Source organism: Lampetra fluviatilis, chromosome 78 (assembly GCF_964198595.1).
Source record: "Lampetra fluviatilis chromosome 78, kcLamFluv1.1, whole genome shotgun sequence".
In the NCBI taxonomy this organism is placed as follows: Eukaryota; Metazoa; Chordata; class Hyperoartia; order Petromyzontiformes; family Petromyzontidae; genus Lampetra; species Lampetra fluviatilis.
Genome location: NC_136352.1, coordinates 2,816,452 through 2,842,645, shown reverse-complemented (window position 1 = coordinate 2,842,645; position 26,194 = coordinate 2,816,452). Strand labels below are relative to the sequence as shown.

The window sequence follows — 26,194 nt, the reverse complement described above, 5'->3', positions numbered from 1 at the left end:
CCTGGTGAGAAGCATAGCACCTTGGTTTTGGAGGTATTCAGGACTAGTTTAAGAGCAACTAGCTGATGTTGTAGTTTGTTGAAATCCCCCTGGAGCTTAGCAATCACGTCATCCAGAGAGCGGCCAGCAGTAATCAGTATCGTGTCATCTGCAAAAAGATTTACCATGGAATGATCCAGGTCAGTGCCCAATTCATTGACATAAAGAGAGAACAAGAGGGGGCCGAGGATTGAACCCTGTGGAACCCCTTTTGTTATTTTAACACTGTTTGACCTCCAACCATCTGTGAGTACAGTTTGGGTGCGAAAAGAGAGGTAATTTTTTAACCATTCTACTGCGTGTTTGGAGAAACGGAGGCAACTTAGTTTACTAAGCAGGGTGTTGTGGTCGACTGTATCAAAGGCTTTGAACAAGTCAAGAAAAAGACTTACGCAGTACTGCTTATTATCAAGGCTACTGTAAATGTGATTCAGAGAGTCTAATGCAGCAGATGTGGTGCTGTATTTTTTTCGGAACCCAGATTGTTTTCGATGTAATAAAATGTTGTCGGACAGGAAACTGCTAATTTGGTAGTTCAATAATTTTTCTAAAATTTTCATCAACGGGGACAAAATTGAGATTGGTCGGTAGTTATTTGGATCATCTTTAGGGCCCCCTTTGTGAAGTGGACGAACATATGAATGTTTCCATTCTAGAGGTATTGATGCTTCTTTGATGGACAGGTTGAAAATATGGGCTATAGGTTTGTATATTAGGTGACCAACAGTTAGCAGAGCAAAGACGGGAATACTATCTGCTCCGGTAGAGGAAGACCCTTTGAGGTAGGACAGTTGTTTCAGAACATTACTTTCGTGGATTGGCTGGAAACAATTCGTTTAATGTTTGGACAGGGGTGTAGGAATTTGCATGCGCAGGGGTGACTCCCAATACATTATCAGAAAAATGAAGGTTAAAATTGTCAACTATTTTTTGGGGCTCTGAAAAATATTCCCCATTTCGGTTAAGCTCAACGGGCAGATTATCTGTGTTAGATGCCTTTTCGATACTTTTGATTGTTTTCCAACTGACACCGCTGCACACGCCGCCGCCATCTTGAGACGTCGATGGGCAGATCAGCTCCACGGTAGGTCCTGGTGTCAAGGACATGGGCCCGCATCCGCTGTTCCGTCACTATGTAGTCCAGAAGATGTTCTTGCTTGGACCCGGCATGCATCGAGTAGCCTCCTACCGTTGTTATTAAGCTGATCTGGCCCATGCCTTGCAATCACTCCAGACCAGGTGCCAGCATCATGACCAACTCGGGCATGGAAGTCACCCAACAAGATGACTCTATCCCGTGGGACCACTTGAGCTAGCACCTGTGACAGGAGGTCATAGAAGGCATCTGATTCATCGCACACACACACACGAACTCGCACACACAACGCATACACATATGTAGACTCACACACCCACATGGACGTGCCCACGCACACACAAACTTTTATAGAGTAAATAAGTTTGAAAATAGTTTTTTATATACATGACTTTAGCACTACATTTTTTATTTAACTACTTTAAAGTAAATTTCGATTTAAAGCTTTCGTGACTGCAGGGATTCATCTTCTTGGTTCTTTCGGTAAATTCACGTAGAAGGGAAGTAATACAATAATAAAAATAAAACACAATAAAATAATTCTCACGACGTTTCGGCCACAACGCAAGCAGCCATCCTCAGGTGAAAACCAGGTCCGTCGAGGCGACAGCGTCTGAATGAAACAGCACACGTGCTTGGAGTCTGTCGCCTCGACGGACTCTGTCGCCTCGACGGACCTGGTTTTATTTTTACGTATTTTATTTTTATTATTTTATTACTTCCCTTCTACGTGACTTTACCGAAAGAACCAAGAAGATACTTTAAAGTAGACTGATGCGAAAATGGAATAGCACTGGCTCACTTACAGGGCTTATGGTGTGGTACCTGGGTTCTTTTGTTTTAAACCAAATCCTTCGCAAGTTTTGTACACAGACAGACACACAGACAGAAATAATGACGTTTATAGGTCAGATGTTAATGATCCATGTGAAATGCATGTGTATCTTTGTGGGGAGCTGTAGCGCAGTTATTTCACTGCATTATGAACTCAACAATTAGTTTGATTATCGCCGACAGCAAACATGATTGATAACACTACGGAACAAAAAAAAATTGGCCCTGCGTAGTAAGTGTTATTTTCTAATTGCTTATTATTCCCCACAAACTTTGCTTTTGTGACCAGGACAGTGATATTTTGAAATTTACCTATTTTCAATGAGAAAATGTGTTCATTTGTGTCATTCCTTAACGTAAAGTCCTGGTCACGAAAGGGAAGTGTGTGGGCATAACCAATAAAAAATATAACACTAGCCATCCAGGGACAAAAATCGTGTTACATAGTGTAAGTGAAAGCTGAACTTGTTGTGGGCCCCTGCTATGTTGATTCATATTGAATTAATTACATGGTAAAGTGTGAGGAAGCATTAATACTGAGCAGATGAAGGTGGCCAGGCATGGTTCTGGACACACCACCACCTTTTTACCATGCGGGTGTGTGACAGTGTCAAGTTTGTATTTGCAGTAAAGTATATTAACTATTGGAAATGTAGCTTAAATCAAAACAATAGTTTAATTTAGTTTTCCTCTGGGACTTTTTGTAAGAATGAAAACAGTCAGGAAAATATCTCAGCACAAATGCAGCTGAAGTTAGATCTGTTCATCCGGGCATTCAAGCAAATCTGAGCCTCGCTTCCACCTCGAAGTTTCGATTGAACATTAATTTATGTATTTCTGCATAATACAAATAGTATTATTTTCAACACACTTTGCTATTATAGCTGAATTTTTCTTAAATATTCCTTTCATAGCTAGACAGCCGAAATTGTGTGCTTGGAGTTTTGGGTAAACATTAATTTTGAAGATACTAGAGCATCAAGGCATATGACCATTGGCCCTCTCATTGTGTGCCTTAACAGCCCGCGTGATGAATTGGGGAATTATTTTCACTATATCATGAATATATGAATAAGTATAGATGTGTAAGTCATATGTGACTGTGTATATATGCTATTCATCTGTGCCTTGATACTGACGTAGATGGTGTGGATATGTCTTTCTGACTGCAGCTGACGCTTCCTCTGACTCTTCCTCTGCAAAATTGGTCTGATGGAGTAAAAGGACTCCGCACAGCTCGGTACAAGAAGGAAACAATGCGACCAGTATGCAAACAGCACGGATCGTACTGGAAGTTTGACACAGCACCAGAAAACTCACACAGGAGAAAAACCATTCAAGTGCACTGTGTGTGACAAGGCATATGCACAGTTATCAACTCTTCAGATCCACCAGAGAACACACACGGAAGAGAAACCTTTCAAGTGCAGTTTGTGTGTAAAGGTATTTTTAGGTTCATCTCCTCTGAAACAACACCAGATAACACAGGGGAGAGAAACCCTTCAGGTGCCTTTTGTGCGATAAAGCATTTGCAAAGTCATCATCTCTTCAAAAACACCAAAAAACACACATGGGAGAGAACCCCTTCAAGTGCAGTGTGTGTGAGAAGGCATTTGCAAAGTCATCAAATCTTCAGAGTCACCAGAGAACGCACGCAGGAGAGAAACCCTTCAAGTGCACTATGTGAGAGAAGGCATTTACAGAGTCATCAAGTCTTAAAAGACACCAGAGAGCACACAAGAGCGAAACCCTTCAAGTGCACTGTGTGTGGAAGCGCATTTACAGAGTCATCACATCTTAAAAAACACCAGAGAACGCACACAGGGGAGAAACCCTTCAAGTGCACTGTGTGTGAGAAGGCATTTACAGAGTCATCACATCTTTAAAAAAACACCAGAGAATGCACACAGGGGAGAAAACCTTCAAGTGCACTGTGTGTGAGAAGGCATTTACACAGTCATCAAATCTTGACGACCACCAGAGAACGCACACAGGGGAGAAACCCTTCAAGTGCACTGTGTGTGAGAAGGCATTTACACAGTCATCAAGTCTTGACGACCACCAGAGAACGCACACAGGGGAGAAACCCTTCAAGTGCACTGTGTGTGAGAAGGCATTTACACAGTCATCAAGTCTTGACGACCACCAGAGAACGCACACAGGAGAGAAACCCTTCAAGTGCACTGTGTGTGGGAAGGCATTTGCACGGTCATCACATCTTCAAAGACACCACAGAACACACAGACATCAGAAGATCCCCAAGGAGCGGAGTCTGAAATCGGCTTGTGCAAGTCCAAGTGCTGCAATGAGCCCATCCCTGCTGAAAAAAGAACCAGAATTTAATTCCAGCATGGATGCAATGAAATGTATCAAGGTGGATTTTGAAGAGGTGAAATGTGAAGAAGTGATGGTGAAGAGCGAAGAAGCGATGGTAAAATGTGAAGATGAAGATTCAACTCCAAAATGGGACCTTCACATCGATGTAGGCAACGTGAAGCAGGAGGAGAATTCTGACTGTGAGGCAGAGCGAGGAACCTCCCAGCAGTTTGTGGAAGTGGAGGTGTGGGTGGACTTCTTAGACAATACAAAGTCAAATGCAGACCCGGTAGATGTGTAAGCTTGAGACAATGAAGCTCCAATAAATGCACTTTTGTCACAGACTAAAAGAACACCAAAGAAAGTACTGTCTGTGAAAAGACATTTGCACGGTCATCAGTTCTTCAGATCCACCAGAGAACACACGGAGAAACCCTTCATGTGCAGTGTGTGTGGGAAGGCATTTCCAGGTTCACCTGCTCTTAAAAATCACCAGAGAACACAGGTGTAATGATTGTGGTGTCGCTGCTGTGTACACACGCACACGTGTGACGTCACTGCGTTACGACCACGTGGGTCTGCACACACACATGACGTCATCCCGGCTGGAGGCGGGAATGACGTCAGGGCCGGTGCTGGACACGTGACCGAATCCGAGGGGGACCGAGGGGGGGCACGTGGACAGTAGGGGGGCTTCGAGAGGGTGCTCGAAGGGAGGCGTGGCCAGGGTGAGGCCGGGCACGCCAAGGCCCATATAAGCAGCCTCGGGGTTCGAGGCTGCCCGTGCCGAGAATGAAGATGCCTCGTGAAGATGCCAAGAAGAGAATGCCTACAGTGAGCGGACCGCCAGCAGCCACCTGGCTGGGTCACGCTAGAGTAGCTAAGAGATAAGTGTTTGTTAGCTAGGGTAGGTCGGTGGTCACACCCTATGTGTAAAGTAAGAGTAACTGTTGAGTCACTGTTGTGTTCATTAAGAAATGAGTGTTGTCTCCCAAGAAGTGTGTGCGCCTAATATGAACCCATTACACAGGCATCAAAAGATCCCCAAGGAGCAGAGGCTTGTGAAAGTCAAAAGTGCTGCCAGGCGCCCATCCTTAATGATAAGAACTACAAGAAAATTCCAGCTTGGACACTTTAAAATGTATCAAGGTGAAATTTGAAGAGGCGTAGGTGAAATGTGAAGATGCGGCAGTGAAGAGCGACGAAGTGACGGTAAAATGTGAAAATGAAGATTCAACTACAAAATCGGACCTTCACACCGATGGAGGCAACGTGTAGCAGGAGGAGAATTCTGACTGTGAGGCAGAGCGAGGCAACTCCCAGTAGTTTGTGGGAGTGGAGGTGTGGCTGGACTTCTTAAACAATACAAAGTCAAATGGAGACCCGGTAGATGTGTAAGCTTGAGACAATGAAGCTCCAATAGATTCACCTTTGTCACATGCCTTTAATTAAAATAACGTGAAGTTGCACACTCAATTCCTAGGTTCAACCTGCAGAGTAAGAGCAGCCAGTATTTGTGGACATATGGGTTTGGTAGATCTCTAACCAGGAGTAAGAGCCAATAAGCGCCCAAGCATTCACTATATTATGATAATATTTGCATTCATGTGGAGCTTAATTGCCCATAATAAGAACGCGTTAATTTCAATGTTTGGTGAAACCCGCCACTACGTGATTTTTTCTCCAACACACCGGTGTGCTGTACTAGTGTAGTGTAATAACGCCGATTGTTGTCCAGCAACGGCAACTGCGGTGGACAAATAATACACACGCCAGTGAGCATATACACGGATTAGTCGGCAGGGCAGAAAAACTGGGGCAAGGGTCATGGAAGACCCCATATGGAAGCTCCTGGAACCTGCTAGTGGTTTCGAGAAGGGAGGCGCGGCCAGGGCAGAGCCAGGCCACACTGGGTAGCATAAAAGCAGCTGAGAGTGGGAGCTCAGGGCTGTCAGTTTTGGGAGTGGGCTCATCTCGTCGTGGCTGTCATCTTCGCCGCCTTCGTCAATACCGTCTTGGGAAGATATTGCACGGCCGGATAGTTGTTGGTTGTCTCGGTCAGCACCATTGGTGTTACATGGTCAGGGTTGTAATTATAAGGTGGCCCGGGAAATTCAGGGCCACGAGGCCTGCCAGCATTGGCCCAAAATGGAGGCTTGGCCGTGGCGGGAGGAGGACATGGTGGCTGTGGTGTGCGGCCTGGGGACGCACGGGAGAAGGCCCCCACGGGTGGGTTGGCAACCGGCGAAGCTCCCTCCGCCCTGGGGTCCCACGGCCAAGTGTTTCAGGTGTGGTCAGCCGAGCCACATCGCCATAGAATGCCGGGGTGTCAGTAGGGTGCCGGCAACGCCACCGTAGCACTCCGACCTGCCGGCAACATTTTCCCAAGCTGCACCGGATCCGAGTCTCTGATGCTTTCCGTAACTGCCGTGTGCAAAGTGTCAGGGACTGGATCTGATTAGATGCTACTGCGGATTTCAGGAAAGGGCCGTGCCCTTCGGCCATTGTTTTTTTGTTCCCATTCCTCGGAATCTCAAGGAATGCAAACCCTGCCAAGGCGGGGGTAACAAGTGTCGAGGACCGGCTCACGTGAGCTATGTTCTGGTAAAGGCGGACTCTCCCTTGTAAGGTGGGATTTGGGGGGGTTGTGTATATTGTTTGGCTTGTGTTATCGGCTCTCGTGGGGGGGGGGGGGGGCGTCACGGTTATGTGGTCCCTGATGGGGTTCTTGCCCATGCCGCAGTTGCGCTGCGTGTTGGCGGCTTGTGGGGGGGTGCCACGGGTTGTCCTTTTTGTTGGCGGTCCGCGGGGGGCGCCGGAGTTGCACTACGTGGTTATGGTTTGCGGGAGACACTGCGGTTGTGTTGTATGGTCGCGGGAAGTGTTGCAACCAAGGTTTTTTTTTTGGGGTAAATAGTTTTTTCGTGTTGATGGTGTTCCTCGGGGTTGGGGTTGCTCTGCCTGTCCCCCGGTTGCAGTTGCAACGGCAACTGCGGTGGACAAATAATACACACGCCGGTGAGCATATACACGAATGTGTCGGCAGGGTGGAGGAACTGGGGCAATGGGCATGGAAGACCCTATCTGGAAGCCCCTGGAACCTGCTAGAGGGTTCGAGAAGAAAGGTGCGACCAATGCAGAGCCAGGCCACGCTGGGTACAATAAAAGCAGCTGAGAGCGGGAGCTCAGCGCTGCTGGTTCTGGAAGTGGGCTCGTGTCGTCGTCACTGTCATCTTCGCTAGATATTGTGCGGCCAGATAGTTGTAGGCTGTCTCGGTCAGCGCCATCGGTGCTACACGGGCAGGGTTGTGTTTAGGCTAGGCTAGACGACTAGAGAGTGCGCATTTATATTTACGCGATCTAACCCAAAAAAAATCTTATGGATGATTCTAGATTTGAAGCTCGTGACTGCAAGGATTCATATTCTTAGGTTTTTACGGTAAAGTCTGTGAAGGATGTCGTTCCTGACTTACAGTATCCTGGAGTCTACAAACTGAGTTGCAGTTGTGGTGATTGCTACATTGGAGAAACGAAACGTCATGTCTCTTATCGTGTCCGCGAGCACAAGTCAGATCTGAAACACGGCAGAACTGATTCTTCGGCTGTTGCCGATCATTGCTAAAACTCTGTGGGCTCTCATGAAATTGTCTTTTCCGAGACCAAGGTGCTCTGCAAACCTCCTGGCTACCATCAAAGGTTTGTACACGAAGCCATACAAATATACAAACAGACATAATTTCAACCGTGATGATGGTTACAAACTGAGTAATCATTGGAAAGATGTGATTAACCATGCAAAAAAGATTTAACTACACTTATTTGGACCATCTTATTTGACAGACAACTATTCTTGAGTTACTGTACAGGTTACTGATAGACAGCCAGTTTTGTTTTACCAGGTTTAGCTTTTTTCACACACTGGTTTCCTGCTATAAGTTTTACCCACCAAACAACATAGCAGGAGGCTGTTTCTTCCTGACCTGCTTTTTGTGCTTTTACCATCTACATGGCAGATGCTCGGTCTCATTTGCAGCATTTTGTTATGTAGGCTAGCCGTAGTCTCAAGCCGCACCTCACCATAATAAAGGCTCAGTCATTTGTTATACAGTCTAGCCGTAGTCTCAAGCCGCACCTTACCATAATAATAAAAAGTGGGCCGTTCCTGGCCCTTCCCCCCCCCTCAACCATTATATATACGGAGTGGTATCTCTTGTAATCTCTCATTTACTTGATACAGCTGCCGTGCTGTGACGGTTCCACCTGAAGACGGAAGCTTGTGTTGCCTCCGAAACATCGTGATTTAAATTTGTTATTTTACTTTTATTAATTTAAATTTTTTACCTACGTGACTTTACCGAAAAAACCTAAGAATATGAATATCTTATGGATGATATTGGTCGCGAAAGCCTACGTGTTAAACTTTCTTAATTGCCTCAGCAATTCGGAGTTTTGTATCATATCTCATCACAAACAATCGAAGAGCACCCCTAAGTGGCAGCTGCCTCTTGTGTGGCATAAGGTGGCCCAGCACCAGCCTGCATGTGGACATGAGTCTGTCAGTCAGTCGGGCGATAATTAACGTGTAATCTCAGTTGTGCAATTTTTGGATATTTGGAATTTCCCAAATTTTGACAATGACACCAACATGCAAAGACCTATGTATTTTGAATAACACAATATGTTTTACATCCACTCTTTAAGCAGACGGTGCATATTTTGGTTGAGGTTACTGGAGTAGCCAGGGGTGCCTGTCGGATTTGAACCTTGAACCTCTGCAATAAATAGAGAATGCGCTACCACTTGGCTTCCCTCAATCTGAGTGTTGGCATGCCAGCCAGTGGTTCTACGCAGATGTTTCATTTAGAGGGGTCCACATTTCACATGCCTAGAGAACGGAGGGCATGACTGTTGCCGAGAAGACCCGAAGCTTCATGCAGAGCGACAGGCTAGGTAGCTTCCACACAGCATTGCAGAGCTGATTAAAAGATAATGCCGCTCGACTGATTCGGACCACCCACACACTGTCCACATACGCAGGGTAGACGTATTGTGTACACACAATGTATATACAGCGTACACACAGTCTGCACATACACTGTATACACAAATACACTAACAAAAGCAATGACTGCCATTCGCCAATACGTGGTGGTGATGTCCCCATGGCGCTTGCGCCAGGCTATGTGCACGTTAAGGCCAAGTCAAGTGTCGAACTCCCGCCGGCAGGAGGTCACAGGGCAGACTCAGGTGCCATGGTTCAACTGAGATGACTGGCCTATGCACCACCTGTGCCCCCTACTGTGCTAACAGTGTACACACACACTGTGCGCGCGCGCACCGTGTGTGTGTACACGGTTTGTATACAGAGGCCGTCCATAAATGACGTTACGCGATTTTGGACGATTTTGACCCCCCCCCCCCTTTCATCACACGACGTCACAAAAAGTCAGACCCCCCCCCTCAAATATTATGTCACAAAGCTCTGCCCACCCTCCCCCCCAAAAAAAAACATGCTTCAAATCGCTTTAAACTATTGTCGTTGTAGTGCGTATTTAATGTGGCGCTACACTCTGATGTTGTAATAGAAAACATTTATTAAAAAGTCTATTTAATTAAGTCGAACGTGTTGTCTATATTTATTAAAGTTGCGCATTTTGATGTGACGTCACATTTATTACACCCCCCCCCCATCGTCACTTATCGTCACAAATGTCTGACCGTCCCCTCCCCAGTTGCGTGACGTCTTTTATGGACGGCCCAACACACACTGTTTGCACAGTTTGTACACACACACACTGTATACACAGTTTGTACACACAATCTTCACGTTGTCGAGCTCACGCACCCAAAGTGTAAATGTTCAATAGAGGGATCAATGGAATAGGTATCTTAATGAACTTAAACTCTAACCCCGCTCTCTGACGTCACCACTGCATTACCTCATCGGCGTGAGGGGGAGGTGTACCCCGCTAGTGACGTAATGTCACCTCGTGCTGCCGCGTGACGTCACGAGATACCAGGAAGCTGCCGGTCTCGGCGCGCGCGCTCACTGAGATCTGAGGTGAGAAGTTCACATCGTGGTGGTTGTTGTGGTGGTTGTTGTTGTTTACCCAGGTAGAGCCTCGCTCTTCTCGTAGGGATATCAATTGAGTAGCAGCGAGTATGGAATCGATGTCCAGGTTGGAACATTACAACGCGGGGCCTACCCATGCGTGGCCTTGCTTCCTGCCCTCGCCTGATTGCATTGGCTTTAATTATCTGCTTAAGTTTAATTTGTCTTCATCTGGCTCACTACTTTGAAACTTTGTTTCTTTTAAATATTTCTACAGTTGTTTTATCTTACCAGGCCAAGCCCACTTCAGCTGCTATACCGCTCTTGTTTTCAGAAGCGACCTGCCCACAACAAAGTGTAGCTATACTACACTTTGTGTAGCTATACTAACTATAGCAGTGTGTACTGGCTGTAGTAGTAGATATACAAACTTTATAGCAGTGTGTACTGGCTGTAGTAGTAGCTATACTATATCTATAGCAGTGTGTACTGGCTGTAGTAGTAGCTATACTATATAGCAGTGTGTACTGGCTGTAGTAGTAGATATACAAACTCTATAGCAGTGTGTACTGGCTGTAGTAGTAGATATACTATATCTATAGCAGTGTGTACTGGCTGTAGTAGTAGCTATACAATATCTATAGCAGTGTGTACTGGCTGCAGTAGTAGCTATACTAACTCTATAATAGTAATCTTTGGTTCTTTCGTTGAGTCATGTAGATAGAAAAATAATACAAATAATGTGAATAATAACGTGAATAATAATAAAAATAACCATTCATGTAAACCAGGGGTCCTCAAACTTTTTAAACAGGGGGCCAGTTCACTGTCCCTCAGACCGTTGGAGGGCCGGACTATAGTTAAAAAAACTATGAACAAATTCCTATGCACACTGCATATATCTTATTTTGAAGTGAAGAAACAAAACGGGAACAAATACAATATTTAAAATGAAGAGCAGTAAAGTTAAATCAACAAACTTGCCAGTATTTCAATGGGAACTATGGGCCTGCTTTTGGCTAATGAGATGGTCAATGTCCGGTTCCATATTTGTCACTGCTAGTCGTAACAAGTGATGCAAGTGTGCATCCGTTAGTCTAGATCTGGTTGGAGATTTCAAATGTTTCATTCTGGAAAAAGTTTGTTCACAGACATAAGCGCTGCCAAAGATGGTTGCCATTTTGAGTGCATGGTTCCTGAGATGAGGATATGTCTCAGAGGGGAGAAATGCATAGAAATTATGAAGGCTGCTTGACTTGAATCCGTCTTTCAGAGAGTCACAATTCTGCAGTTCAGCCAGTTCCATTTGGTAAATTGTATCCACATTTTCAATGTCAATAGAAAATGGGTTACGGAAAAGCTGTATGTCCTGTTCATGGAGATGAAGCTCTTTAAATCTAAATTGGAACTCCTTTTGCAATTTTTCCAGTGAATCCACACATGTTTTGTTTGGGAATGCAACCAATGGTTTTTTCGCTAACAGATTTTGAGTTGTGGGGAGATGGCAGAAGTTTTCCTCCTTCACTTGTTTGATGAGGAGGCCTAATTTTACTTCAAATGCTTTGACATGTGATTGCATTTCACAGATGAGCTTCCCCTTTCCTTGAAGTTGCACATTGAAACTGTTGAGTAGCTCTGTTACATCTGTCAGAAAGGCAAGGTGCCATTTCCATTCTGCATCATTGAGCTCTGGTACTTCTTTGTTTTTTGAAAACAGAAAAGCTGTAATCTGTGGAAGTAAGTCATAGAAACGTTTCAAAACTCTCCCTCGACTCAGCCAACGGACTTCTGTGTGGTACAGAACATCTTCATAGTCAACATTTAGCTCAGACAGAAATTCCTGAAATTGTCTGTGGTTTAGTGCATGAGCTCTAATGAAGTTAACAGAGTCCCACTTGAGTGATTTACTACACAGCGCTTGTTGGTGGATGAGGCAGTGTATGGCTATTGGATGAGAATGGTTATGTTTGTCCATCTCTTGGTTAATACGAGCAATTACTCCTTTCTTAGACCCCACCATGCTAGGAGCACCATCAGTTGTCACACTGGCTAGTTTAGCCCAGTTCAGCTCCAAACCATTCACAGTTTGGCAAACCTTTTCATAGATATCCTCTCCTGTAGTTGTTCCTTTGATGCTTTGCAGTGCAGCAAGCTCTTCTGTGACTTCGAAATAGTCATTCGTCCCACGAATAAAAATTAGAAGTTGTGCAGAATCACGCACATCATTGCTTTCGTCGAGTGCCAAGGAAAAATAGGAAAGTTTTTTTTGTGGAGTTTTGCAAATGCTGATGCAAATTGTGTCCCATTTCTTCAATCCTCCGTATAATTGTAGGTCCTGAAAGACTCACTGTACTAAATAAATCGGCCTTCTCTGGACACATCTCTTTGGCAACAGAAAGAAGGCATTCTTTAACAAATTCTCCCTCCACGAATGGTCTGCCAGTGCACGCTATTAGCTTGGCAACTTGAAAACTTGCTCGCAGTGATGAAATATTTAGCTGCTTCTGCTTCACAAAAGTATTTTGCTGAGTTGTTAATGTATTTTTCAGTTTTAATATTTTATCTTTTCTCACTTCTCCGACCAAACAATCATATTTATCTTTATGTTGAGTTTCATAGTGTCGACGTAAATTGTATTCTTTGAACACAGACACTATATTCTGGCATATCAGACACAGCTCTTTCCTTGTACTGCATGAAAAAGTAATCATAAGTCCACTGTTTTTTGAATATCCTACACTCCGAGTCAATTTTTCTCTTTCTTGACATCATTGTTTCCTAGGGAGTCAAAATTGCTATTAGTAAAATACCAATATATATACAGCGCTACAAAAACAATATACCAGCAATAACTTTGCCCACACAGAGACATACAGACTGCACTGCCCATCAATGCAGTCTGATTGGGGGAACTTTGCTTTTACCCCAGGCTCACACTGGTGCGGGTGCCATTAAAAAGTTAATTACACCTGCAGTTTTGTTCACAGATCGCAGTGCGATCTGCGAACTCGCATAGGAATCTGATCGCATGGGGGAGAAGACTCATGCGATCCGATTCCACTGCAGGAAAAAAGAAGGCACATGTGACTTTTTTCTTCCGAATCTAATGCAAGTTCAGCCATACAAGCACATGGCTGAACTCGCACTGCTCAGAGATCGCAACAGTATGAACCGGGGCTTACACAACATACAACATATAACCTCATATAATTGAATAGCAATCAGAATATAAATGCACTTACTGTCATTTCAATTGGGTTTCCTACTCCTCGGCTGTCTGTCACTGACCAGCACGGGAAAACAGCAGGCAGCCCCTCCAGAGATCAGAGATCACTCTGTTATTACCCCTCTATCATTTACTCAGCACACGGGAATATCACTGGGAGTGGAGCCGAGGGGCAAGTGAGGGAGCTGAGGGAGGGAGAGCCAGTCAAGCGCAGCCAGGGGAGGGCTGGCAGCCTTAGGCCTGGGGGGCAAGTCCAGTCAATTGGCCCATTGAACCATTCACCAGCGCAGCCCAATGAGTGCCCACCGCCGCAGCTCAATCATTGCCCACCGCCGCAGCTCAATCAGTGCTCACCAGCGCAGCCAAATCAGTGCTCGCTACCGCAGCCCAATCAGTGCCCACCACCGCAGCCCAATGAGTGCTCACCAGCGCAGCCCAATTAGTGCTCACCAGCGCAGCCCAATTAGTGCTCACCAGCGCAGCCCAATTAGTGACCATGGGCCGGATAAATGCCCTCGGTGGGCCGCATGTGGCCCGCGGACCGTAGTTTGAAGACCCCTGATGTAAACTGTAGCCTGGTTATTAAGTTTTGTGAGTGCACTGGCAGTCTATGATGTAGACTATAGAAATGGTTATCAATTACTAAGAATAAGTCTATAGACTGCCAGTACACTCGCTCAGCTGAATAACCATGGCTACAGTCTACATTATAGACTGCCAGTACACTCACCAAACTTAATAAGCAGGCTACAGCCTACATTATAGACTGCCAGTACACTCATCGAGGTTAAGAATGATGCTAGTCTACATCATAGACTGCCAGTACACTCACCCAGCTTAATAACCATTGCTACAATCCACATTATAGACTGCCAGTACACTCACCCAGCTTAATAACCATTGCTACAATCCACAGGCCTATCTACATTAGTGTTTTTTAATTATTTTTACTATTTCGATTTTTATTAACTCATTTTTTATTAAGATTTTTCTATCTACGTGACTGTACCGAAAGAACCAAGAATATTAACAGTGCTGTGATAAGGCTTAGACCCATGCAGGGCCCCCGGCCTCACGCATGCGCAGATGTGTGCTTTGGCGCGCGCTCAGCGTAGTAATATAATCATTAATAGTACTAAATTGTTATACCATGAACCTCCTTCGCCTTTTGGAGTCCTCTGGTCTAACACTGTTTGAGACTAGGCTCGAAAGAAAGCTGTCTCTGGTGTAGACCAATCAGTTTCAAGGACATTGCATGTAGTATCCGTGATTTTTTTTGCATTTTGACTGCAAATATTGTGGTTAATGCAGACATGAATCCTTGTAAAAAGGTTTCAGTTTTGTTGCCAGAAAAAAAGGGGAACAACCCTATTATTATTATATTTTGGTACTGGCAAAGGAGGTCTAATGATGTAGATGCTTACCCCGAGCCCTCATTACTTTGATAGTGCATTGTCTTTGAGCTGTCCGCCTTTTGGTGTCATCTGGTCTAGCACCAATTGAGACGAGGCTCTAAAGAACGCTGTCTCTGGTGTGGACCAATCAGTTTCAAGGACAATTCATATATTAGTGGTTTTTTGTTTGCATTTTGACTGCAAGTATTGTGGTTAATGCACGCATGACTTCTTGTAAAATGGTTTCAGTTTTGTTGCCAGAAAAAAGGGGAACAACCCTATTATATTAATTACATGGTGAAGTGTGAGGAAGCATTAATACTGAGCAGATGAAGGTGACCAGGCATGGTTTTGGACACACCACCACCTTTTTACCATGCGGGTGTGTGACAGTGTCAAGTTTGTATTTGCAGTAAAGTATATTAACTATTGAACATGTAGGTTAAATCAAAACAATAGTTTAATTTAGTTTTCCTCTGGGACTTTTTGTAAGAATGGAAACAGTCAGGAAAATATCTCAGCACATTCAGCTGAAGTTAGATCTGTTCATCCGAGCATTCAAGCAAATCTGAGCCTGGCTTCCACCTCAAAGTTTCGATTGATCATTAATTTATGTATTTCTGCATAATACAAATAGTATTATTTTCAACACACTTTGCTATTATAGCTGCATTTTTCTTAAATATTCCTTTCATAGCTAGACAGCCGAAATTGTGTGCTTGGAGTTTTGGGTAAACATTCATTTTGAAGATACTAGAGCATCCAGGCATATTTATGACCATTGGCCCTCTCATTGTGTGCCCTAACAGCCCACGTGATGAATTGGGGAATTATTTTCACTTTATCATGAATATATGAATAAGTATAGATGTGTAAGTCATGTGTGACTGTGCATATATGTGCATTCCTCTGTGCCTTGATACTGATGTAGATGGTGTGGATATGTTTTCTGTCTGCAGCTGACGCTTCCTCTGACTCTTCCTCAGCAGAATTGGTCTGATGGAGCAAAGGGACTCGGCACAGCTCGGTACAAGAAGGAAACAATGCGACCAGTATGCAAACAGCACGGATCGTACTGGAAGTTTGACACACCACCAGAGGACTCACACAGGAGAAAAACCATTCAAGTGCACTGTGTGTGACAAGGCATATGCACAGTCATCAACTCTTCAGATCCACCAGAGAACACACACGGAAGAGAAACCTTTCAAGTGCAGTTTGTGTGTAAAGGTATTTTCAGGTTCATCTCCTCTGAAACGACACCAGATAACACACAGGGGAGAGAAACCCTTCAAATGCCTTTTGTGCGATAAAGCATTTGCAAAGTCATCATATCTTAAAAAACACCAAAGAACACACATGGGAGAGAAACCCTTCAAGTGCAGTGTGTGTGAGAAGGCATTTGCAAAGTTATCAAATCTTCAAAGACACCAGAGAACGCACACAGGAGATAAACCCTTCAAGTGCACTGTGTGTGAGAAGGCATTTACAGAGTCATCAATTCTTCACGACCACCAGAGAACACACACAGGAGAGAAACCCTTCAAGTGCACTGTATGTGAGGAGGCATTTGCAAAGTCATCAAGTCTTCAAAATCACCAGAGAACGCACACAGGAGAGAAACCCTTCAAGTGCACTATGTGTGAGAAGGCATTTACAGAGTCATCACATCTTAAAACACACCAGAGAACGCACACAGGGGAGAAACCTTTCAAGTGCACTGTGTGTGAGAAGGCATTTGCAAAGTCATCAAATTTTCAGAGTCACCAGAGAACGCACACAGGAGAGAAACCCTTCAAGTGCACTATGTGTGAGAAGGCATTTACAGAGTCATCACATCTTAAAAAACACCAGAGAACACACACAGGAGAGAAACCCTTCAGGTGCACTGTGTGTGAGAAGACATTTTCAGATTCATCACTTCTTAAAAGACACCAGAGAATACACACAGGAGAGAAACCCTTCAAGTGCACTGTGTGTGAGAAGGCATTTGCAATGTTATCAAATCTTCAGAGCCACCAGAGAACGCACACGGGAGCTAAACCCTTCAAGTGCACTCTGTGTGAGAAGGCATTTACAGAGTCATCACATCTAAAAACACACCAGAGAACGCACACAGGAGAGAAACCCTTGAAGTGCACTGTGTGTGAGAAGGCATTTGCAAAGTCCTCAAATCTTCAGAGTCACCAGAGAACATGCACAGGAGAGAAACCCTTCAGGTGCACTATGTGTGAGAAGGCATTTACAAAGTCATCATATCTAAAAACACACCTGAGAACGCACACAGGAGAGAAACCCTTCAAGTGCACTGTGTGTGGAAGCGCATTTGCAACGTTATCAACTCTTCGGAGCCACCAGAGAACGCACACAGGAGAGAAACCCTTCAAGTGCACTATGTGTGAGAAGGCATTTACAGAGTCATCACATCTTCACGACCACGAAAGAACACACACAGGACAGAAACCCTTCAGGTGCACTATGTGTGAGAAGGCATTTACAAAGTCATCAAATCTTCAAAGACACCAGAGAACGCACACAGGAGAGAAACCCTTCAAGTGCACTGTGTGTGGAAGCGCATTTGCACAGTCATCACATCTTCAGAGCCACCAGAGAACACACACAGGACAGAAACCCTTCAAGTGCACTCTGTGTGAGAAGGCATTTACAAATCCATCAAATCTTCATATTCACCAGAGAACGCACACAGGAGACACACCCTTCAAGTGCACTATGTGTGAGAAGGCATTTACAGAGTCATCACATCTTAAAAAACACCAGAGAATACACACAGGAGAGAAACCCTTCAAGTGCACTGTATGTGGAAGCGCATTTGCACATTCATCAAATCTTAAAAGACACCAGAGAATACACACAGGAGAGAAACCCTGCAAGTGCACTATGTTTGAGAAGGCATTTGCAAAGTCATCTAATCTTCATAGTTACCAGAGAAAGCACACAAGGGAGAAACCCTTCAAGTGCACTGTGTGTGGGAAGGCATTTGCACGGTCATCACATCTTCAAAGACACCAGAGAACACACAGGCATCACAAGATCCCCAAGGAGCGGAGTCTGAAATCGGCTTGTGTAAGTCCAAGTGCTGCAATGAGCCCATCCCTGCTGAAAAAAGAACCAGAATTTAATTCCAGCTTGGACGCAATGAAATGTGTCAAGGTGGATTTTGAAAAGGTGAAATGTGAAGAAGTGATGGTGAAGAGCGAAGAAGCGATGGTAAAATGTGAAGATGAAGATTCAACTCCAAAATGTGACCTTCACATCGATGGAGGCAATGTGAAGCAGGAGGAGAATTCTGACTGTGAGGCAGAGCGAGGTAACTCCCAGGAGTTTGTGGAAGTGGAGGTGTGGGTGGACTTCTTAGACAATACAAAGTCAAATGGAGACCCGGTAGATATGTAAGCTTGAGACAATGAAGCCCCAGTAGATTCACCTTTGTCACAGGTCTTTAATTACATTAAAGTGACGTTACACACTCAATTCGTAGGTTCAGCCTGCCGAGTAAGAGGGGCCAGTATTTGCAGACCTGTGGGTTGGGTAGATCTCTAACCACGAGCCAGAGCCAATACGCTCCCAAGCGTTCATAATGTTATAATATTATAATGATGCTTGTTTAATCGCCTCAGCAGCTCGGAGTTTTGTATCATATCTCATCACAAACACTCGAAGAGCATGTTGTGCATATGCCTTTCCAAAAAAAATTATGAAGTGATTCTGCCTTTTTTGGTAATAATTTTGATCGGGATGTAGCGCGGGGGCACAGAAAGGGTGAGTCGCCCCCCCTGCCTCCTACCTTGCCACCAGACCGGTGGAGGATAATAACTCACAAGCCTGCTTGGAAAGTAATACAATTTAATTTAAAAAATGGCAAACCATAAGATAGAAACAGCAGGGGTCACGAACCTCCCTTGGACTTTGAAATCTACCCAAGGGCAGTTAATCATCATGAGCTGACTGGGTTTTTAAAAATACAACAGTGAAGTTCGAAGCTTAGCTATATGTTCAACCTCAGGATATCAAAATATACTTGAGAATAAGAAGCACAGATCCCTGGCGATATAGACGGGGAACAAAGGTTAATAAAACCCTCGGAATATACTCGGTAACAACTACGGTATACCATATCTTGGTTAAGCATGAACCAAATAATAATTATGAAAGTATTAGACCTAGGGTCATTCAGAAGAGATACAATGTGAAATATGTCAATCTCACGAACAAGATAATATATTCCACGGGATCAGAGTCTCACCAAACGCCTTCGTCTTCCAGTAGCTAACAGCACGTGGTAGCAGTAAATTATGTATGCAGGGGGGCGTCTTCCCCTAATATATCAAATACCATGCAAGAATTCCAAACAGCGACGTGAGTGCAGTGAATGTTGCTCTAAACGTACTTCGAGTCACTTGTAGAGTCAAAACTGCGGAAAGTGGTACGGTACCAAGCTATAAGAGGTGAATAAAAAAAAAATACTTCCAACTCGTGATGAGAGGACAGCATACATGGTGACAGCAAGCACACTCCTGCACAATAGGTCACGACTTCAAAGGCCACAACGCCCCTTTTTGACAGAGACTGCAAGTCTGATGCAAATTTTTTTGAACACTTCCAACCCGTTATGGGATTGTGGGGAACGCTGCCCAAACCGAATACACACACACAGGGAGACAATTGTGTTAAAAGCTTTATTTTCATCACAGAATCTTGCCTGCGAATGTATTAAAGCCCTTAGCCAATTGATGAACATTTGTTAGACATGCAAGCACACTACCGCACACCATTATTTCAAGGCATTACGTTAATTGCATAATCTAACAAATTCATTGAGGTCTACCTTTGCTTAGGCACGTTTCTTTATTACCGTTCGTATGAATATTGCCACATTAATTAAAAAACGTTTTCCTGTCGCTGTGTATGATCACCTTACTCTGAAGAATGAGCCAATTGTTCTGTTACCCAGTTTGACAAACATCATTTTTGAGGGTTAAATGTACGGATCAATGAGGAGGACATCTCCAGGAGTACTGTGTTGGCATTCTTAGCATAAGAGTTTGCATATTAGAATGTCACGTGTTTTTTTGAGATTAAAGTTGCTTAACACAGAAGAGTCTGAGTGGTGTTTTCCTAAGTCCATGCATAATATCTTTGTAACCTATGAAAGGCATTTTTTGTCCGTCTGCGTACGCTTGCTTGCGGGTGATTTGGCTCTCGCACCGTGGGGTTTACCGAGAAATGTTTTGCCAGGAGGCACGCCCCGAGCCCCGCGGTGGGAATATGCATTTCCGTTTTTTAGTCCCTAAACTTTAAAGCGGTTTAATTATCCATTTAGTGCGATTTCTCTTTATTTATTTAGCACACCGTTGCGCATGTACGAAACGCTGACCAAGGGTTGCCCCTGGCAACGGGCAGCACACCGTTGTTGCAGGGTGGACGCCGTTAAAAAATATGCGCACACATTTACACGCGACGCTGAGGTAAATACATCAAAGTTTCACGTCCTCTACTCTCTCCACCCCCCACCCCAATGTGTGCAATTACTATTATAGGGTCGGTAGATAATAAAATTATAGAGATTAAACTATTATTCTAGCGTGGGGGTGGGGGGTAGCGGCCCAGCCCCCAGCCTCGCCCGGCTGGGCAATCTAGGCGAGGCCAGAGGCTCTGCACGGGACTAGCCCTCGACACCCCACTCTTGTTAGAGTCGATATACCCAGCATTGCCCGGGGGGGAAATACATTTAAAAACTTCTGAAAACTTTAAAACATAACATAGCAATGAAAATGAAACTCAGTAAATTAAAATAAACCCGAGCGTGCCATGAATCGATTCTTTAAATATAGACTGTACAAATAGTTATCAAGCTGGGTGGGTGTACTGGCAGTTTATAATGCAGACTGTAGCCTGCTTATTAAGTAAAGTAGCAGGTACCACCACAGTCAGTATGCACTACTGTAATCATAGCAGGTACCACCACAGCAGTATGCACTGCTGTAATCATAGCAGGTACCACCACCACAGTATGTACTGCTTTCATCATAGCAGGTGCCACCACAGCATGTACTGCTGTCATAGCAGGTACCACCACCACAGTACTGCTGTGATCATAGCAGGTACCACCACAGTCGGTATGTACTGCTGTCATAGCAGGTACAACCACAGTATGTGCTGCTGTCATAGCAGGTACCAGCACAGTGTGTACTGCTGTCATCAGAGCAGGTAACACCACAGTCAGTATGCACTGCTGTAATCATGGCAGGTTCCACCACCACAGTATGCACTGCTGTGATCATAGCAGGTACCACCACAGCAGTATGCACTGCTGTAATAGCAGGTACCACCACCACAGTATGTACTGCTTTCATCATAGCAGGTGCCACCACAGCATGTACTGCTGTCATAGCAGGTACCACCACCACAGTACTGCTGTGATCATAGCAGGTACCACCACAGTCGGTATGTACTGCTGTCATCATAGCAGGTACAACCACAGTATGTGCTGCTGTCATAGCAGGTACCAGCATAGTGTGTACTGCTGTCATCAGAGCAGGTAACACCACAGTCAGTATGCACTGCTGTAATCATGGCAGGTTCCACCACCACAGTATGCACTGCTGTGATCATAGCAGGTACCACCACAGCAGTATGCACTGCTGTATTCATAGCATGTACCACCACAGTCAGTATGGACTGCTGTGATCATAGCATGTACCACCACTATGCACTGCTGTCGTGAAAGCAGGTACCACCAGTCAGTATGCACAGCTGTAGTCATAGGATACCACCACAATCAGTATCCACTGCTGTAATCATAGCAGGTACCACCACAGTCAGTATGCACTGCTGTAGTCATAGCAGGTGCCATCACTGTCAGTATGCACTGCTGTAGTGATAGCAGGTACCACCTCAGCCGGTATGCACTGCTGTAGTGATAGTAGATACTGCTATCGAGTTGGTAGATACTGCTATATAGAGTTAGTAGATACTAAAACAGTCAGTATATACCACTACAGCTCAGTCAATACTGCTACAGTCAGTATATACTACTATACAGTCAGTACATACTAGTACGGTGAGTAGCTATTAGAGTCCGCAGATACTACTATAGAGTGAGTAGATTTTGCTATAGAGTTAGTAGTTACTACTATAGTCAGTGGATACTACTATAGTCAGTGAATACTACTATACAGTTAGTTGTTACTACTATAGAGTCGGTAGATACTACTGTAGGCCCAGTAGATACTACTACGGTCAGTCGTTACTACAATCAATAAATAATACTCCAGTCAGTAGCTACTACTCGCTCAGTAGATACTACTGGACAGTCAGTAGATACAACTACAGAGTCAATAGATACTTCCTCTGTTGTATGTAGGGTGGTGTAAATATAATTTTTGAGGGGGGGTGTCCACAATTTTCGGAAACCTTTTACATCAAATATTTACCCCACAATTTCTACAACTTTTTGGACTTTTGCAAGCTTCTAATAATTTTGTTGATGGAGAAATGTACAAACGGCCCACCGGGCTTTCACAATACCTTAGTGTCTGTGTGTGTATATGTGTAGGGCTTGAGATAGCGCGCCACGCATCCCCCACCTCTGTTGCTATGCGAGCAAGCACAGTACAGTGGGGTGATGTGAGGTAATGGTTGTTGTTGTGACTTTAGGCGAAGTGGGTCGTTAAGAGTTGAAACAGGTGTCAGGGTAGCCGGGAGGACATAGGCCAGTGATTGGCTGGAAAGGTAATTGGGCATTAGACGGCGTCGCTCTGGCGGCGAAAACAAGGCCACGTGACACGGGGGCCAGGGGGCGAGCGATAAGCAGAGGGTAGAGATAATTAGGGTGATTAATTGGTGTGGGGATATAAGCCAGAGCGCAACGAAGAGAAGGGAGTCCTGTACGAGTTGGCGTCGTGGATGGAGCTGCAGCAACAGTGCCCAGGGAGTCGCAGAGCAAGTGATAGTAGAGTAAGGTGTAGAGAGACAGTGTTAGTAGAGTAAAGCGTAGAGAGACAGTGTCAGTAGAGTAAAGCGTGGAGAGACAGTGGTAGCGAGAACGCAGTGAGCAGACAGGGTAGCCATGCATCGGAAGGATGCAGAGTAGGAGAAACCGTAGAGACGACAAGCGTAGCGATAGTGAGGTAGAGAGACGCAGAGCGACGCGGAGCGGAGTGAGGGCACGGAGAGACGCGGAGCGGTGGCGCAGCAGAGCGACGCGGAGTGGAGCGGGGTTGCGCCGAGACGCGGAGCGGTGGCGCGGGGAAGGTGGACTCTAAGAGGAAAATAGAGAGAAAGACAACCCTTGTACGAGTCCTACATATGTAAGGTTTTTAAGAGACAACAAACTCCGTGATAAGAAGGCTCAGCTAATTGAGTCTCTCACCTTTCTGAAGAGATGCCGCGACTATAAGGTAATACCAATCGCATTTACACTAACCTCTGCTGCTGTAACTCATTCCACAAGTAGTGACTAATCCCATATCTGCATTTTCCATAAATATGCTAAATTCCTATTGATATGCAATTCCTTTGTCAAGGCGCTCTTCCCTCTCCAACCCAGCTTAAATATACGATGCCAAGCCTGGTGGTGTTCATTCAGACGCTGTCTTTCCGACAGACCTGTTCTTCACCTGAGGACGGCTGCATGCGTTGTGGCCGAAACATCGTGAGAATTCCCTTCTACGTGACTTTACCGAAAGAACCAAGAATATGAATCCCTGCAGTCACGAAAGCTTTAAATCGAAAATTTTAAGAGAGGTTTTTAAAGATATTTTTCACCCGGGCAATGCCGGGTACTTACCGCTAGTACCTAATAAATTAAACTGAAAACTTAAAAACATAGTCTAGAACAAGCGTCGTGGTGACGTCACCACCACTTCGTGGCGAATGGCAGTTGTCTTCTTCTTGGTTCTTTCGGTAAAGTCACGTAGAAGGGAAGTAATAAAATAATAAAAATAAAACATAATAAAATAATTCTCACGACGTTTCGGCCACAACGCAAGCAGCCGTCATCAGGTGAAAACCAGGTCTGTCGAGGCGACAGCGTCTGAAACGTGACTTTACCGGAAGAACCAAGAAGATGAATCCCTGCAGTCACGAAAGCTTTAAACCGAAATTGAAGTTGTTGTCTTCTTGCGGCTTCCGAGGCGCTGCGTTCCTTGAAACGAAAATACCTCAGGTGCCCAGCAGGGGCGCTGGGTCAGCGTGTGTGTTGAGCACACGGCGCTCTCGGCTGCTTCGTCAGTCTCTCTCCACCGTTGAGGTGATTGCCGAGTCGGCACGCTGGTCACTGTCGGCAGTGCCCGTGCTGGCAGGTCCGGCTCCGTCTGCGTCAATGTGCGCGATCATCCCGTCACCAGAAACCACTCGCACCAGACACTGTTGATCCTTGCAGACTGTGGAGCGAGTTGGAGAGACAGCGCCTGTCGTCTCCCCCCTCTTCAAGAGAGTCCTCTTCCAGTTGTTTGTACGACTCGTGCTGCACAGAGGACACGCTACAAATCAAGTTATATCGTTCCGTGTCAGTCTCTGATCCGACCCTCAACACAACTTCGCCTGTGAGTTGCGATTTCAAGGGGCACTCTCACGAATAGTGGTTGCACCAGTTTTCCCTCAAAGGGTTGACTTTGATCTGAGCACAATCCGAACGATTGTCACTATGATCGTGTTTGCTGTACAGAACGATCTCGCCACCGGGAATAGTAATGCTTGGCACTCTTCCCCGCGTCTGTATTGCAATACTGCGAGCACCAGCCATGGCTGGCAGCCTCAATGACGCAACAACAAAAAACTCTCCGTGATGCGTGGCTTTTGACGATGCAGAGCTCCCTATCAATTTGCCAGTCACGAGGGCAATCCCCGGAGTCGAGCACTCGCAGTACTTCTTCTTTCATATGGCATTGTGAAAAGCAACAGTTTTTATTTTAAATGATCTTCATGAATGAATGCAAAGGTTTCTTATCCAGTCCAATGATGTGGTTGATGCAGTGTGAATTTTAGCGATACCGCCAGGATGTGCATGGATGGAGCATTCATCGGTGATGTGCTTGATGGTTTGGACTTCTCCAGTCGTAGTTGGGTGTTTCGTTGAGCAGTGCTGATTTCTATTCTTGCATTCTTGCTTATATATATTTTCCACTTGTTGTATATATTCGGTCTGAAAAATTATAAAATGTAAAAAATGAAATGACTTTTTTAAAACTGTAATGTTCCCGAAATTATGCTAATTTATTTAATCATGAAAATGTTGCGTGTATGCTAATTAGGTAGGTGTAATTGTATTCAGTTATGCAAGTGTATGTAATTATGCTAATGAATTCAATTATGATCATTAGCTTCTGCTTCGTTGTCTAGGGTTGTATTATCACTGGTCAACAAAAAAAACTTTTTTCTGGCCTGGACTTTTGCAGCTGTTCTAGACTAATTTCAGGGTGCTGATTCCAAATCTGATCTCAGATTTGCTCTATCACATCTCATTTTATGCTATCGGCATACCCCATTTTCATTGATTTTACCCGAAATTAACTCTGTCACATATGATTGCAAGTTGTTGCGAGTCAGTGACTGCTTTAGTGTTAATCATTTTATGTAGATATCCACATTTATTTATTTTTCTTCCGCAGTTTTTATTGAAAATATTTGATATCTCAAAAACCTGATGTGATAGACACAAACTGATGCTAGATTTGGAAGCAGCACCCCAAAATTACATTAAACCCGTTGGAATACCTTATGCCAGAAAAAGTGTGTTGACCAGTGAATTATCAATCAGGATAATACAATGATTTTCACTTTAACTTTTACTGATTATGCCTTAGTGTTATATCAGGTCTCAAAATTCAGATCTCTCCGCAGGATACAGTTCTTAAAATTTATATTATGTATGGACTTAGAAAGGCACCACTCAGACTCTTCTGTGTTAAGCAACTTTAATCTCTAAAAAACACATAACATTCTAACATGCGAACTCTTATGCTAGGAATGCCAACACAGTACTCCTGGAGATGTCCTCCTCATTGATCCGTACATTTAACCCTCAATAATTGTTTGTCAAACTGGGTAACAGAACAATTGGCTCATTCTTCAGAGTAAGGTGATCATACACAGCGACAGGAAAACGTTTTTTAATTAATGTGACAATATTCATACGAACAGTAATAAAGAAACATGTGCCTAAGCAAAGGTAGACCTCAATGAATTCATTTGTTAGATTATGCAATTAACGTAAT

The 26,194-nt window shown here is 44.5% G+C and overlaps 2 protein-coding genes across 4 annotated transcripts; both read left to right on the top strand.

Annotated features, from left to right (window-relative positions):
* Positions 1–3,555: 3,555 nt before the first annotated feature.
* Positions 3,556–5,173, top strand: LOC144953567 (uncharacterized; the record flags this gene model as incomplete). Its single annotated transcript, XM_078884150.1, is given in 2 exon segments — positions 3,556–3,846; positions 3,849–5,173. Coding segments are annotated over 2 exon segments (1,029 nt in total), but the record flags the coding sequence as incomplete, so codon positions are not given.
* A 5,068-nt stretch (positions 5,174–10,241) lies between these two features.
* On the top strand, positions 10,242–20,064 carry LOC144953538 (uncharacterized). 3 transcript variants are annotated; one of them, XM_078884084.1, is made up of 2 exons: positions 10,242–10,346; positions 15,947–20,064. In XM_078884084.1, exon 2 carries the CDS (start codon positions 15,957–15,959, stop codon positions 18,369–18,371), a length of 2,415 nt encoding a protein of 804 aa, XP_078740210.1. In that variant the 5' UTR covers positions 10,242–10,346; positions 15,947–15,956; the 3' UTR covers positions 18,372–20,064. The 3 variants fall into 3 exon arrangements, with proteins under 3 accessions (XP_078740210.1, XP_078740209.1, XP_078740208.1); XM_078884083.1 differs by having other exon boundaries at positions 15,944–20,064; XM_078884082.1 differs by having other exon boundaries at positions 15,917–20,064.
* The last annotated feature ends 6,130 nt before the right edge of the window (positions 20,065–26,194 follow it).